Source organism: Mastigoproctus giganteus, chromosome 13 (genome assembly GCF_048544385.1).
Source record: "Mastigoproctus giganteus isolate SK-2022 chromosome 13, ASM4854438v1, whole genome shotgun sequence".
NCBI lineage: Eukaryota > Metazoa > Arthropoda > Arachnida > Uropygi > Thelyphonidae > Mastigoproctus > Mastigoproctus giganteus.
In genome coordinates this window covers 148,335,969-148,352,515 of record NC_143587.1, presented here as the reverse complement: position 1 = coordinate 148,352,515, position 16,547 = coordinate 148,335,969, and the positions used below count along the sequence as shown (strand labels likewise).

Here is a 16,547-nt window from a genome sequence, read left to right as displayed (position 1 = left end):
GGTTTCAATCAGTTGGCCTTGTGTATCTAATTTAGAAGATCCCTATAAAGGGTGATGACCATTGAAATCCCCCAACAGACAGACAGGGGTAGGTAACTGCAGTAGAAGGTTTTCCAGATTGTGGTAAGAGAAGGTATGAGTTGGTGGAAGATAGATTGAAACTAGTGTTATTGCAATCTGAGTAATGAAACGTACAGCAACAACTTCAATTTCTGTTTGAAGATTTGCTTCGCTGGGATCTGCGAGTTGATCAAGATGGCCCCACCACCACAGGCAGCATTTGATGTATTGCAATCTTTTCTATATATACAGTAGTTCTTTACGGAGGTGGAAATTTGGGAAGTTAATAGATTTCTTGCAAGCAGAAACCCACTGGAAAGTAGCAATGAATAAGGTCATGGATATTGTCGATATTGCTGTGAAGTCCTCTACAATTCCACCGTAAAATATAAGGCATTACGTGAGATGAGTACAAGGAGCTGTATCTGACTGCTTTTTCAGTATGACAGTTTAATGTCGGTCATACTTCGATTTGTCTTTTTTTGGAAATATAGGCCGACCAGTGTCCATTTCTTTCTTCACATATATTTCTAAAATCGGGTCTTCCTGGTTAGATCAGTAATTAGTATCCATGAAGATGTCTTGGATATTTTTTTTTTTAAATGGAACTTTTACTATGTGATGCAATAGCAATCACTGGTGGGGAAGGAGATGACACTGGTATTGTAAGAGGTGTGTTACATGCCTGTTCTGAGTGCTTAGGGATATTGGACTGTTGCTGAGAGATGACAGCTCTAGCCAAGTCAGAGATTGATATGTTTGAGGGGACAGTAACATCAGTTTGGGTGGACACTGTTTGTTGATTTTGTGTAATACTGGCGTAGGTATGTTTGGGAATAGTAGGAGCAATTATTTTCCTGGCTTCTTGAAAGCTTACCTTGTTCTCAACCTTATATTTAACAATTTTTTTTCTCAATTTTCCATCTGTCACACATTTTGGAATAGGCAGGATGGTTGCCTTTGCAGTTGGGACAAGTTCTCTCTGTCGCCAAACATTCAGATTGAGTATAATCAGAAGATCCACAGTTGGGACATCCTAGGTTTCCTCTGTATGTCGTCTGAGAGTGGCAATACTTTTGGCACTTGTAACATCTCAAGGGATTGGGGACATAGGGACAAACATGGCAAAGTAGATAATCAGCTTTTACTGATGATGGCAGGTTTGGGGAAATTAAACGTAAGGATAATATTCTTGGTAGGTGTAAGGTTATCATCTTTTTTAATCATAATTCTTTATGCTGCAATAACATTTTGATATTGAAGTTCTTGAGTTATTTCTTCCTTCGTCACATTCAACAGATCCCAGCTGGACATCAAACCCTTAGATGTATTTAGGGTAGCATGGGGATACTTTAACTGGTATCCCAGCAAAATTTGAAATTAGTAAGAGTTCCTCAAAATGTCTACGGTTTGCTGTTTCTAATAGGTCTCCAAATTGCAGCCTCTTCACAGTCTTATGAGATCCTGCAATACTCTCCAGGTGTTTCTGGATGAGGAAAGAAGATAATTTACTGAGAGGTTGTAGTAGTAGTGGCATCTATTCTACATCTGTCTTTCCTTAATTTGAATTTATGCTCCCTTAGGTTCGTAATCAAAACAAGTGGAAGAATCCCATCAGAATTGAGTGTGCTTAACCCATTCAAGGCCTTATACACCTCAATCAGATCACCGTGCAGGTGCCGAGTCTCTAGCCACTGAAATTTGCAGAACTTAAGTCTCTCTTCGAAAGAGCACCCCTTCATTCCCCTCACCAATCTTGTTGCCCTTCTCTGTAACACTCAAACAAATCTACATCCTTCCTAAAATGAGGCCTCCAGACCTGTATGCAGTACTCAAGGCATGGCCTGACCATTGCCTTGTACAGAGGGACAATCACCTCCTTTTCCTTGTTCTGAAAGTGAATGCAAAATTAGAAATGCAGGACACTCTGTTGTGGAAGAATTTGTTTTCAGCCTCTTGGGTTGTGATATGTCATAATCAGTTTCAGTTTGTGGCCGAGAGCTTGTCAGCTCTAAAGGTGGAAACACATTTTACTCCATATTTGCTCCTTTTAGCGCTTGGCAGTTCAACTTTTCTGCCAAAGTTTCTGGCCCCGCCACGGGGAGGCAGGAGCAGTGCCTGGTGTGACCAAGCAGATGTTAGTAAGGATTATTACTTAGGAAAGAAATATAAAAGAAAGGTGGATTTCCTTCCCAACTCTCTACAAAAACTTTCTGGTAGAAGAGCTTGCATGAAATAAACAGTTTTTTGAAAATGCTGGAACTTAAAAAGAACTACTAGTCACTTTATGAAGATCACTTACTGAAAGATAATTATCTTTCAGTAAGTGATCTTCATTTCTTTATATATGATCTTCATGATCTTTATAATTTCCTTGGCACCCAGGGCTGAATGCAGATGCAAAATACTCATTTAGTTTGTTAGCTACCTAAGCAGGATCATCAACAGTTGAACCATCAATATCAAGTGGACCAATCTGATTCAACTGCTTCCTTCTAAAGATTATATAAGTAAAGAACTCTTTGCTGTTTTTCTTTGCATCCTTTGCCAAAGATTTCTCGTAATCTGCCTTTGCCTGCCTAACCTCCTTTGTGATTTGGTAACAGACAAGCTTATATCTATTGTACGCTTCCGTGTCACCTGTTAATTTATATGTATCCCATGCATTTTTCTTCTCTGCCACATGTCTCATTAGTTCATCTGACATCCATTTAGGCCTAAACCTTGAAAAATATTTCTTAGTTGGTAGGAAAAACTTAGTACCTTCCAAGATTAATTCTTTGAATTCTTCCCATTTTGAACTTGCTGTTGGTAACACCATCAATTGGTCTCACCGTAGAGAATTTAAATACTGTCTCAGACCACTGTAGTTGCCTTTACGAAAGCAAAGGCACCTCTGTAGCCAGATAGGTGGGAGCAGCAGTGTATAGGACATGATTCTTGATTAGACCGGGGTTCGAGCTCATGACCACCAAATACGGAGGATGGGAAAGGTCAGGGAGCAATATGGCTTTAGTTGCTAATGCTCCTAAAAACCAAATAACAACAACAACAACAAAAGCAAAAACCCTTCACCGATGGTAGTTACCTCTTTGAATAAATCCCACTTCAGCACACTGTAATCACTGCCACTAGTGGTTTCTTTATCTGCAGATTCTTAGTGCATGAAGAATCACTACTGATATTCAGATCAAGAGTATTACTCCCTCTAGTTGCCTCCTGAACATGCTGCTGTAGAAAACAATCATCTAATAAATCCACAAAAGCTTTGCTAGTGTGTGATTGACTAACTGAGAAATTCCAGTCAATATCTGGGAAATTAAAATCCCCCATTATAAGACACACTGATTTATTGGCCCACTCTATTTCTCTGTTCAGTTGTTTAGTATACTCATTAGGCCTATAACACACCTCCTACCCTTAATTTTGCTTTCCCAGTGTTTTTGTCATACAAAACTGACTCACCACTGCTATGCTCACCCATGTCGACTGGCTGTACCAACTTGGATTTTATGTGTTTCTTCACTAATATCATAACCCTTCCTCCCTTCCTATCCTTCTTGTTCACATTTTCCTCCCTAAATTCCATTCCTGCGTTCCTTATATCCATGTGACACTATGTCTCTGATATCCTAACACTATTTCCCTTTGATGTTTTTACCAACACCTCAAATTCATCAAATTTATTTACCAAACTCCTAGCATTGGTGTACACGCAAGTATACATGCACCTGTTCCTATTTTAACTACCCTAACACAGCGCATGTATTTAATTGTTCCACAATGACTCCCAGCAGTCTATGAAATCCCCTGCACCTTTTTTTCCAGACTGCTGCTCATTCCAATAGAAGCAGTGCAAGAATCCCTTTCACCTCTGCCAGGGGCTATTGTTAATCTATTAGTCCATGTATCCCTCCCCAAGCTAGCAGTTTTCCAACACACCTAACACTGACTCAATGGCATCAGCAAATATTCTTGCACCCTCTCTATTTAAGTGTATCCCATCCCTGACATGCATGCTCCTGTTAAAAAGCACATACCAGGCTAGGAAAAATTCTACCCCTTTAGCCTTGGACAATCTCTCCAGGGCCGAATTGATCGCTAAGGTTCTCATCATATACTCCCTCCTATCGCGTCTTGACAAAATTGCAGACACTTTCAGATTCATCCCTAAATCATGGCTGTTTTCAACATTGACCTATACTTGTTAAGTAAATTCTCCGGGCTCCTATTCTTAGTCATTAGTGCCAACATGTACAACAATATCATCTTTTGTATCCTTAAAAGGTGATATCTGGTTTACAATGTCATAAACCTTTCCTCTGGCAGACATACCCTGGTTCAGTTCCACCTATCAATATACTCAATAAGGAGATGGAATTATCACAATGAAACCCCTCTTATTCTTCTGCACTACACGTTACATGCTACAATACAACAGTGGAGTCAAAGATCCATTTTTAAAAAACTTACTGCTTACTTTCAACAGAAGCTGCTTAACTTCCAGGGACACATAATTCAATTGAGGAGAAAATGAAACTGTAATTTTAATAAAATTGGAAAAGGTGACGAAACTTTGGTATTCTTTGAAATATTGTCAATAATACCGTGAATACTAAAGTTCTATTGGAATGAGCAGAAGCCTGGAAAAAAAGATGCAGGATATTTCAGAGACTGCTGCGAGTCATTGCGGTACAAGTAAACACATGAGTTGTGTTAGGGTAGCTAAGAATAGGAACAGGTGCATGTATATTTGCGTGTACACTAATGCTAGAAGTTTGGTAAATAAATTTGATGAATTTGACGTACAGCTCCAAGCATCAAAGGCAGATATTGTTGGGATATCAGAGACATGGTGTCACACAGATATAAGGAATGCAGAACTGGAAATTGGGGAGTACAACGTCTACAGAAAAGATAGACAGGATAGGAAGGGAGGAGGGGTTATGCTATTAAGTTAAGAAACACATAAAAACCAAGGAAGTGAAGCCAGTCGACATTGCTGGACAGTACAGTGTCGAGTCAGTTTGGTGTGACATAAGCATTGGGAGATCAATATTGAGAGTAGGAGTGTGCTATAGGCCTAATGACTCTGATGAATATAATAAGAAACTGTACAGGGAAATAGAGTGGGCCAGTAAATCAGAGAGTCTTATAATGGGGGATTTTAATTTCCCAGATATTGACTGGAATTTGTGGGTTGGTCACTCACACAATAGCAAGGCTTTTGTGGATTTATTGGATGATTGTTTTCTAAATCAGAATGTTCGGGAGGCAACTAGAGGGAGCAATACTCTTGATTTGATTATCAGTAGTGATTCTTCATGCATTAAGAATCTGCAGATAAAGGAACCACTAGGTGGCAGTGATCACAGTGTGCTGAAGTGGGATTTACTCAAAGAGGTAACTACCATCAGAGGTAAAGGGAAGGGTTATTGCTTTCGTAAAGGTGACTACAATGGTCTGAGACAGTATTTAAATTCTATACAGTGGGACCAACTGATGATGTTACCAAAAGCAAATTCAAAATGGAAAACATTCAAAGAACTTATCTGGAAGCTACTAGGCTTTACATACCAACTAAGAAATGAACTAATGAACTAAATGAACTAATGAGACATATGGCAGAGAAGAAAAATGCATGGGATACATATAAATTAACATGTGACACAGAAGCCTATGATAGATACAAGTTGATCTGTAACCAAGTTACAAAGGAAGTTAGGCAGGCAAAGGCAGATTACGAGAAATCTTTGGCAAGGGATGCAAAGAAAAACCGCAAAGAGTTCTTTACTTATGTAAACTCCAGAAGGAAGGAGATGAATTAGATTGGTCCACTTGATATCGATGGTTCACTGTTGATGATCCTGCTCAGGTAGCTAACAAACTAAATGAATATTTTGCATCGACATTCACACATGAAGAGTTATTCAGCAAGGGGAATGCCAGAGGTGTATTCAACTCTAGCAGTAAGCTAGATAATCTTGTAATAACTGAGAGGAAAGTGGAGGAGAAATTGTTGAAGATAAACACAAGAAAGGCACTTGGGGATGGATGGGATCTATCCAGTTATATTAAAGGAGGCAGCAAAAGAAAAGGAAGCAAACCCTTAGCCATAATTATGAGAGCTTCCTTGGACTCAGGGGAGGTACCCATAGATTGGAGATGTGCAAATGTGACCCCAATTCACAAAGGAGGATCAAAGGCTGACACAAGTAATTATAGACCTGTGAGTTTAACTTCTGTTCCAGGAAAATTAATGGAGGCACTGGTTAAGGAAGCATTGCAGATCATCTAGACAAGACTTCAGTTATAGCTCAGACACAGCATGGTTTTGTTAAGGGGAAGTCTTGCCTGACCAATTTGATTGGATACTATGATGCAGTCACAAAAGAACTGGATGCAGGGAATAACTTTGATATTATATTCTTGGATTTTAGAAAGGCTTTTGATACTGTTGCACATGGAAGACTGCTGCACAAATTGGAGCAGTGTGGCATTGGAGGCAAATTGCTGCTATGGATAAAGGGGTGGTTGAGGGGGAGAAGGTAATCAATGGACACTGCTCATCATGGACTAATGTTATTAGTGGAGTCCCTCAGGGTTCAGTGTTGGGTCCATTATTGTTTTCTGTATTTATAAATAATATTGATGATGGTATATCAAGCTTAATGTCCAAGTTTGCAGATGATACAAAGGTTGGCAGGGTTGTTAAGGACACTACTGATGCTATGCTGCTGCAACAGGATCTGGAAAGGTTGATCAGATGTGCTGAGAGGTGGCAAACGAAGTTTAACATTGACAAATGTAAAGTACTACATATGGGAAACAGCAACCCCAGAGCAAGTATCAACTCTGTGGTACTACACTGACAGTAGTAGAGAATGAAAAGGACCTGGGGGTAATTGTGCACGCAGATATGAAGTTCTCTGAGCAGTGCAGATGGGCTGCAAGAGTAGCTCATGGTGCCTTGTCAATGATATACAGGAATTTTTCTAGCAGGGATAAGGAGGTGATTATTCCCCTATATAAGGCTATGGTCAGGCCACACCTTGAGTACTGTATACAGGTCTGGAAGCCTCATTTCAAGAAGGATGTAGAGCTGCTGGATCGCGTACAGAGAGAGGGGCAACAAGATTAGTGAATGGAACAAAGGGTTGCTCTTACACGAAGAAAGGTTTAAATTTTACAAATTACAGTGTCTGGAGATTAGGCACCAGCGAGGTGATCTGATAGAGGTGTATAAAGCCTTGAATAGTTTGAGCATGCTCAGTGCTGATGGGATTCTTCCTCTTGCTCAGAATAATCACCTGAGAGGGCATAATTTCAAATTGAGGAAAGACAGATGTAGAATAGATGTGCGGAAATTTGCGTTTAGCTAGCGAGTAGTTAGTTGGTGGAACAGACTTCCATCCCTTGTTGTGGAAGTTGATAGCCTAAATAAATTTAAGGCTCAGCTGGACAGGTATTTCGAACGAACGGAGGGGTGAAGTGGAAGTTTTTTTTTTTTTTATTGGCTAATGCTGCATAAGCTTGCTTTCTTGCATCATATGCCTCTACTAATGCTAATGCTAAATGTTACTAAAGAAATCAAGTTCATTAATACTGTTTATGAAAAGCAGAATTCACTGCGATGCTATACATAACTGCAGATGGCTGAAGGTTGCTGATGCCATGTATAATTTTGAGCTGCAAAATGATACTAAAGAATGGGACCTTACCCAAAGATGTTATTGTGCGTGGACAAAAAAAAATTCATGGATGATACTTGAGCTAATGGACAACTGGCTAAAAGTGATCTGGAAAAGACCTCCGATGCTCTACCTAGCATGTTAGTTCTTGATGCGTTTTGTGGACATTTATCTGAACAGTTAAAGAATTAGCTGGCCAAAAAGTGTAGTGACTTGGTTGTCATTCCTGGTGGCATGATTAGTCAACTGCAATCTCTCAACGTTTCAGTCAACAAATCATTTAAGGATTATTGGAGGAAGGTATATGAGTTCTGGTTGTTGCTGAAAACCTTCCATCGCCACCTTCTGATAAGATAAAGAAAGTGCTAGTATCAAACTTACAGAATGCGTGGCAGCAGCTTTGAAGAAAATCCTGGAGACAATAGTGGGGCACCTTTAAGAAGTGCTGTAGCATGAACAATTTAGATGGCACAGAGGATGATACTGTGTGCGGAAAATGTGGACTTGAGTCGAAAAGTGATTAAGAAGAATCAGACTCTGAATGTGAAGATCTTTTAGCCTCTGATACTACAGAAGAAAACAAAGTATAATATACAATAAAATATCAGTAAATTGTATTCTGTTGAAATAATTTTGTATTGTCAATTTATTTTAGCATTTAATTTTTTCCTTTGTTAGTGGTACTTAAAATAACGATGCAATCAATAGCACCATTATTTTAATGGTCTCAGAATTGATGAAATGTGGTATACTGGATAAGTAATACTCTATAAGAGCAATACTTATCCAACTGACAAATTCATTCAACCAGTATCCCACCCAATTTTTATCGCAGATGCCAGATAACAGCTTATACTGTGTGTGTGTGTGTGTGTGTGTGTGTGTGTGTGTGTGTGTGTGTGTGTGTGTGTGTGTGTGTGTGTGTGTGTGTGTGTGTGTGTGTGTGTGTGTGTGTGTGTGTGTCACTTTGTCTTTCCTGTTCTTTTGGATGTTGACCTTCACTGTATGACCACATGGAGCAACAAATGGTTTTGCTAGTATGTGCATAACGATGAGCAATAAATGCATTGTTGAAATTTTTGAAACCACTTCATCTGAAAAAGTTTTATCTTACTATAAGTAAGATAAAATAATATTAGATTACTCTATGATATATCTTTGTAATGATATAGTTTGTTAGTGTCATGCAGCTAACAAACTAACTTATTAGAAGTTAAACAATATAAACAGTATTATAGTACAATTCAATATATTACTATTTACCTGCATTCCTATAACGGCATATATGAAGAACAGCATTACAATCAGAAGAGCTACATATGGTAATGCCTAAGATAAAATCAAAATATAATTTTAATATACAGTGTATATAAGATGTTTATTCTAAAATAATGCAGCAAAAGTAAATGCAACAAACTATTGTAATACCCATTAAAGACTCAGGAGTCAGGTGCTTAATATGAAGCTGATGTCATATTATAAGAAAATAATAAAATTAAAAACAACAAATAAAGTAAAATACATATTGTGATAAAAATCTTTTATGGATTATTATTATTATTTCATAAGCCATAATTATTAGTTTAACAGAATTATGATCAATCCCCAAAGAAAAGGTTATAATAATAATTTCAATTATTATAACTAATAATATAATTATAATAAAATTACTATAATTTGTAATAAGTTCTCACACTGATTAACCCTTTTCTGATATGCACCTCTATACAGATTTTTTTTTTTATGCTGGGCTCAAAGGAGTGTGAATGTTTGTGTGTGTGTGCATGTATGTGCACACATATGGGACATGCTGTCATTATTAATCATGTTTACAAGTGCTACAGTAGCTGCTTTTACATTTACAATAGTTTTAAAAATAAGCATGGGAAAGGGGGGGTAAGAAAGTTGTTTGTTTGTTTGTTTATAGGCTTTAAGGCACAGAGGAAACAAGGCCATAATGTGCCTAACTATTGTAATGTTAAATACATAGTTTTATATGTATAAATGTCATTCAAGTTTGCACTGCATTGTATAGTTGTATCCATTTGAGGAAAGTAAAAATTTTGCCCACGTGTGGTGTATCTGCTAAGAGGACAGCAGTACTGAAAGAACTGAAATAGTCAGGGCACACCATAAGTATGTGTGTACACCATACAGGTCCGGAGGCTTCATTTTAGGAATGATGTAGAACTGCTGGAACGAGTACAGAGAAGGGCGAGATTTATGAGGGGAACAAAAAGGGTTGTGCTTACCAAGAAAAGCTTGCTTTCTGCAAATGTCAGCATCTGGAGACTAGTAACCTGCAAGGTGATCTGAATGAGGTGTATAAGCCTTGAATGGTTTGAGCAATCTCAATGCTGATGGAATTCTTCCTCTTGCTCAGATTATTCACCTGAGGTGACAAATTCAAATTGAGAAAAGACAGTTGTAGAATAAATGTGCAGAAATTTTCCTTTAGCCAGCGGGTGGTTGATTGCTGGAACAAACTTCCCTCTGTTGTTGTGGAAGTTGATAAATTCAAGGAAGAACCAGATTAACTTTTGGGGTGAATGGATGAGTGAAATGGAAAAGTTTTTTTTTTGGTTGATGCTGTATAAGCTTGCTTTCTTGTATCATATGCACTTACTAATGCTAAGTGTTCATCATGAAAAATGAGATAATAGCTTGTCGGTCATCAGTGTAATTGGGAAAATCAATGAGTACATGCTGGACAGTGAGTTGAGTGTTGCAGCTTGTGCACTGTAATTGTACAGTGCCTGCAAACAGATAAAGATATGTTATGTTTGTGTGGCCTATTGTAGGGCTAGTATGATTCTTTATGTGTGTTCTAATGCTGGATTTCAACGATTTTAAATCTTTCTTTATATGGAGTAGCTTGTTACTAACTTGACTTTTCCAGATGTGTTGCCATTTTTCCAAACATTACTTCTTTGTAATTAACTTGTAATCTGAAACCTGTAAGCATGGAGGCATTTCACCTCAGTGCTTCCCTTTTGCTGGTCTGACTAATACGTTTTGCTTTTGCCCAAGCCTGTTTAAAGCAGATGAGATTTGCAGTTGTTGGAAACCCCAGAAGAACATACCAATTGTGTGGTACTACACTTAGGGTGGTAAAAAATGAAAAAGACCTGGGAGTAATTGTAAGGTCAGATATTAAGTTTTCTGAGCAATGCACACTGGCTGCCAGAGCAGGTCATGGAGTTTTGTCAATGATATACAGGAATTTTGCTAGCAAGGAAAAGGAGGTGATTGTCCCATTGTATAAGGTAATGGTCAGACCACACATTGAGTGCTGTATACAGGTCTGGAGGCCTCCTTTACTAAAGGATTGATCTAAAAGGATTTAAAAGGATTTAAAAGGATTGATCTATAGCAGATTTGTCATCTATGCCAGCCTGTTCATTTCCAGCAATTCCAACATGACCAGGGATCCAACAAAAGAGAACATGTTGTTTGTTCTTATTTAACTTGGTCATGGTATTTTAAATCTGTATGAGTAAGGGATTATCATGAATTTTATGCTGCTGCATACCTTGGATGGCATAATGGAATCTGTATAAATGTGCAATATGCTCATTGAGAATGTGACATTTAAGGCTATGTGGATAGCACAGAGTTCTGCAGTATAGCTGCTACAAAAGTTTTTTTTTTTGGCTTTGGTAATGTTGGGAAATAATGCTGCTGCATTATTTAGATCTGTATGTATAGATTGGCATGTACTGTGCAGGCTGGGTTTTCAATGCGGCGTGAATTTGTAGAATGTTCTGTCAGGATAAGGTGTATTTTTCCCATGCCTTGAATGAAAGGTTGCACAGTGGTATTAGATATGTCCAAGGTGGGACTGAACAAGCGGCAATAGGCTGTATTTTACCATTGAGTTTTCAGTCAGTGAGCATAGCGTAAACCTGTTGACGGGTTTGTAGATGGGTAAGCTATGTAAAGGTTCTCCTATTTGGGTGAGAAATGTCCATTCCGAGTAAGGTTGTCCGGTTGCCCTTTGAGTTTTGATGCATAGTTTAACAAAAGCATTTGTCTGCATAGATGCAAGGAGGTTTCATTTTCTTTGGCATATAAACTCTGAACTGGTGATGTATGGTATGCCCCTAGCACAAGACAAGGAGATCTGTGGTCTGCGGAATCAAGCCAATGTAAAGCACTTGGTCTAGCAGAGCTGTAGTCTAGATATGACCATATTAATGCATGGTACAAATACAGTAGTGTGTAATGGTTAGCTCCCCATGTAGTGCTAGATAGCACTTTTAAGATGTTTATATTTTTAAGACAAGTAATCCGGAGATCTTTTATATGTTCAAGAAAGGTAAGTTTTTGGTCAGAAATCACACCAAGAAAGTGGACACTAGGAACCACTGGTATGATTTGATTTTCTAGGTGAAGTTCTGGGTCTGGATGTAGGTTATACTTCCTACAAAAGTGTATTCCGAGAGTCTTTTTGGGTGAGAGGTGAAAACTGTTGTTTTGGGACTATAACAACTTTGGTGATGGCACTTTGCAGCTGTCTTCTTACTACCATTCACATATTAGGGGAATGGCAGGAGATACTGAAGTCATTCGGTGCACATGGTAGTGGATGCTGTTTATAGTAGGTCCTGTGTTATTGAATTCAATATGTTAAATAGAGTGGCACTTAGCATTGAACCTTGTGGGACCCCTTCTTCCTGGATAAAATTAAAATAACTGGTTGTTGACTCTATCTTGAAATGAGCAGTGATGTAGGAAGTTTCAGATAAACAGTGGCAGGTGCACGAGTAGTCCTAGATCATATAGGTTTCAATGTGATTTGGGACTTTCAATACCATGTCTCCAAGCTGTGTCAAAGAATCATTTTTTTATGTCAAAGAGAACTATGATGCGGTGTTCTTTTCGTACAAAAGCATCGTGGATGTTTATTTCTGCCCTGATCAGTAGGTCAAGAATGGATCTGCCTTCACGGAAACTGCATTGCACTGGGTTAAGGTTATTTTGAACTAGAAACCAGGTTAGGCAAGCATTAATATATTTTTTTCCAGGAACTTGCTCATACAGCTCGTGAGTGCAGTATGTTGGTAATGTATTGGATTTGTACAAATTTGTAGGATCTTTTCCTGGCTTCAGAAATGACAAAATATAAGCATGACAATTTGTCTGGGAAGGTATTTTCTTTGAATATTCTGTTATAGAGAAGTAACAGTGTCTTAAGAACTGGTTCAGTAAGTTGTGCTGTCATCATATAATGTATTCCATCTGGTTCTTCTGCACTGAGTTTAGTGGTGGTGGTGGCTAGAGCACAGTGCACTTCTGATATTGTGAAAGGGTGCTAATTCGAAGGTGAAGTGTTTCTCAGCCTGTGCCTGAAAATTAGATAAGTAAGATGTAGCTGAGATTTTCATGAATGATTTGCTCAATGCATTCACAATCTCCACTGATTTTTTAACATTGCAGCAGTTAACAGTGAGTATGGGAAGGTTGATGTGTGGATTGTTTTGAGTACATATGTTATATTTTGGCCCATATCATTTACATTTTTGTAGTTCTTGTAATTGTGAAAGCAAAAGTGAAGCATGGAGGCATTTCACCTCCATGCTTCCCTTTTGCTGGTCTGACTAATATGTTTTGCTTTTGCCCAAGCCTGTTTAAAGCAGATGAGATTTGCAGTTGTTGGAAACCCCAGAAGAACATACCAATTGTGCGGTACTATACTTAGGGTGGTAAAAAATGAAAAAGACCTGGGAGTAATTGTATGGTCAGATATTAAGTTTACTGAGCAATGCACACTGGCTGCCAGAGCAGGTCATGGAGTTTTGTCAATAATATACAGGAATTTGCTAGCAAGGAAAAGGAGGTGATTGTCCCATTGTATAAGGTAATGGTCAGACCACACATTGAGTACTATATACAGGTCTGGAGGCCTCCTTTTAGGAAAGATGTAGAGCTGCTGGAATGTGTACAGAGAAGGGCAACAAGATTGGTGAGGGGAACGAAGGGGTCCTTCTTACCAAGAGAGGCTTAAGTTCTGCAAATTGCAGCAGCTGGAGACTAGGCACCTGTGAGGTTTGTTATTGTTATTTTTTGGTTTTTAGGAGCATTAGCAACTAAGGCCATATTGCTCCGGGATATGTGGTGGTCATTCCCTGATCTTTCCGCATCCTCCGTATTTGGTGGTGACGGGTTTGAACCCCGGTCTAATGAAGAAGCATGTGCTACACACTACTGCTCCTTCCCACCTGGCTACGGAGGTCCCTATCTGTGAGGTGATCTGATTGAGGTGTATAAGGCCTTGAATGGGTTGAGCACGCTGAATTCTGATGGGATTCTTCCACTTGTTCAGATTACAAACTTAAGTGGGCATAAATTCAAATTGTTGAATTTATAGAACAGATGTGTGGAAATTTGCCTATAGCTAGCAGGTGGTTAATTATTGGAACAAACTTCCATCTATCATTGTGGAAGTTGATAGCTTAAATAAATTCAAGGAGGAAATGGGCAAACTCTTAGAGGGAATGGTTGTGTGAATTTTTTTTTTTGGCTGATGCTACATAAGCTCATATGCTTGCTTTCTTGCATCACATGCGTCTATTACTATTATCTCCTGAAGATGTTCCATGCTCTCTTCTTCTCTTTTTTTAGTTGTCCTGCATTCATTATTCCACTATAAGTTTGAGCATGCTGATATTTTTTTGGAATTGCTTGGTCATCTGCCTGTAGTATTAAGCTAGATATATATTCTGCAGCCAAGTTTGTGGATGTTTATTTTACCTGCTTTTCTTCCAGTATTGCTAGCTGCTTGTATATATCCCATTTTGCTTTGAAAATGTTCCGTTTGGCAGTTTGGTTAGAAAAGTGGGGAATGCTTGTATCAATGAAGTGGCACAACTTCATTGGGTAATGAACCCTTCACAGGGTAATGATCATCACCCAGCAGATTGCTATGAACAGTCCATCCAAATAGAAGATATATGGGCTGCTGAGCATAGAAAGACATCAATAGCTGAAGTAAATCCTGTAAACAAATGCATATAAGTGTGCACACCATTATTGAGAGTAATCAAACTGATTACCAAATAAAGCAATTTGTAATAAAGTAATCAAATTGATTACTTCAGTAATCAATTTGAGTATGAAAAATTACTCAAGTAATTTTTCGATAGTTTGTCCATGTTTTGATTTCCCCATAATGGATGGTGACTGTCCCCTAGAATGAAGTAGGGTTGAGGAAGTTGTGCCACTAATTCTTCTAGGCCGGCATAGCTTATATTTGGATTAGGGAGCAAGTATAGTGAGATGATAGTTAAAGTTGACTCATGCTGCAACTGCCTCAAGGTCTGTTTTTATTGGAAATGGTTTGGTGGGTATCTGAGTGTTGATTTTCAACACTACACCTCCATGTGCCAGATTGTTTGGGTAGTGTGCAACATGGCCTTGCCGATAAATTATGTAGTTCTGGAGGGAAACAGTTATATGTGGTTGGTTTCCTGTAGGCAGAAAGCGATAGGGTCACATTGTGAGAGGAGGTCTTGGATGTCATTTAAATTACTACGATATCCTCTACAATCCCACTGCAGAAATGTAAGCATTATTTAGGGTTGAAGGGGTTGAAGGTTTATTTCACTCAATTTTACCTTTCCCATCTTTGAAAAGTATGGTTTTTCTCTATGTCCATCTCCTCATCAGTGAATAGTTCTAGTACCTGCTCACCCTATTGTCTAAGTCCATGCAATCTGTTTGGTTTGCATCAGAAGAAGTAGGTACTATAGTGCTTTGCTGTGGAGTGGCATCTGGTTGTACAGTAACCATATTTATAGTTTTACTTTGTTTGCTTGTCATTTGGTTTGTTGGCACAGTGGCCAATACTGACCTTGCCTATGCAGCAATTTGCTTGGTGGTATCATTACCACCAATCAGATTGCAATTGATATTTGTCTTTTGGTTACTTGAGCACAGGTTGGTTAATTAGCATTTGGGGATGGTAAGGATTTTTTGGCCTCTTGGTAGGATTTTGTATCGCTGTATCTTCTTTTTCACATTTCCAAAGGGGACACTCCTTGGAAAATGCCAGATGTACTTCTCTGCAGTTAGGACAACACTGGGTGTTGTGGCTGTGCAATCAGTATTGTGCAGTGTGTGCAGTGGATTCACATGTGGCACAGGCAGCTGCTCTGCTGCAGACTATATGAGTGCCCAAACTTCTGGCACTTGTAGCAGCTTAAGGGGTTTGGGATGTAGGCTTTAACACTGCAGTTAAGATAACCTGCTTCAATCACTGTTGGTGGTTTGGGGTTGTCAAAAGTGAGTATTATGTTCTGAGTAGGAACTTGTATGCCATCTTTCATAGTCATAATTTGTCTGACATTGACGACACCTCGATCTTGCACTTCTTGTTTTAGTTCTTCATCTGACATTTTAGGTTTGAGTTGTTGATGAGGTCCTATTCGGTGAATTCATGTGTTCATGGAAACATGGTGAAATGGTAACAGGAGTTCCACCAAACGTTTTTAGTTTTAGTAGTTGCTCAGACTGTTGAACAGTGGCAACTTCAACCAGTAAGTCTCCCAATCTTATATGATGAACTATCTTGGGGGGGGGGGTGCCTATTATGCTTTCTTGGCATTTCTACACTAGAAATTGCAAGAGTTTGCCAATTGGTTGTTCTTGGGTTGAGTGGATAATAAGGAAGGTTGAAGTTCGGATTCTGCCTATGTCAGTCTTTTGATGTTTAACTGCAACAAAATCAGGCTCCGATTGTTTTCACCCTGTAAGGGTTTCTATGCACTCAGTGGATTTCTGGGCTTTAGGACTGTT

At 38.8% G+C, this 16,547-nt stretch overlaps 1 protein-coding gene across 1 annotated transcript in view; it reads right to left on the bottom strand.

The window, feature by feature from the left end:
• The window catches only part of LOC150076513 (muscle calcium channel subunit alpha-1-like), a 1,171,392-nt gene that overhangs the window by 254,601 nt on the left and 900,244 nt on the right, over positions 1–16,547 (bottom strand). The window contains exon 31 of the mRNA XM_090387375.1: positions 9,015–9,080. Within this exon, the coding sequence (XP_090243501.1) occupies positions 9,015–9,080 (66 nt within the window). The remainder of the gene's footprint in view (positions 1–9,014; positions 9,081–16,547) is intronic.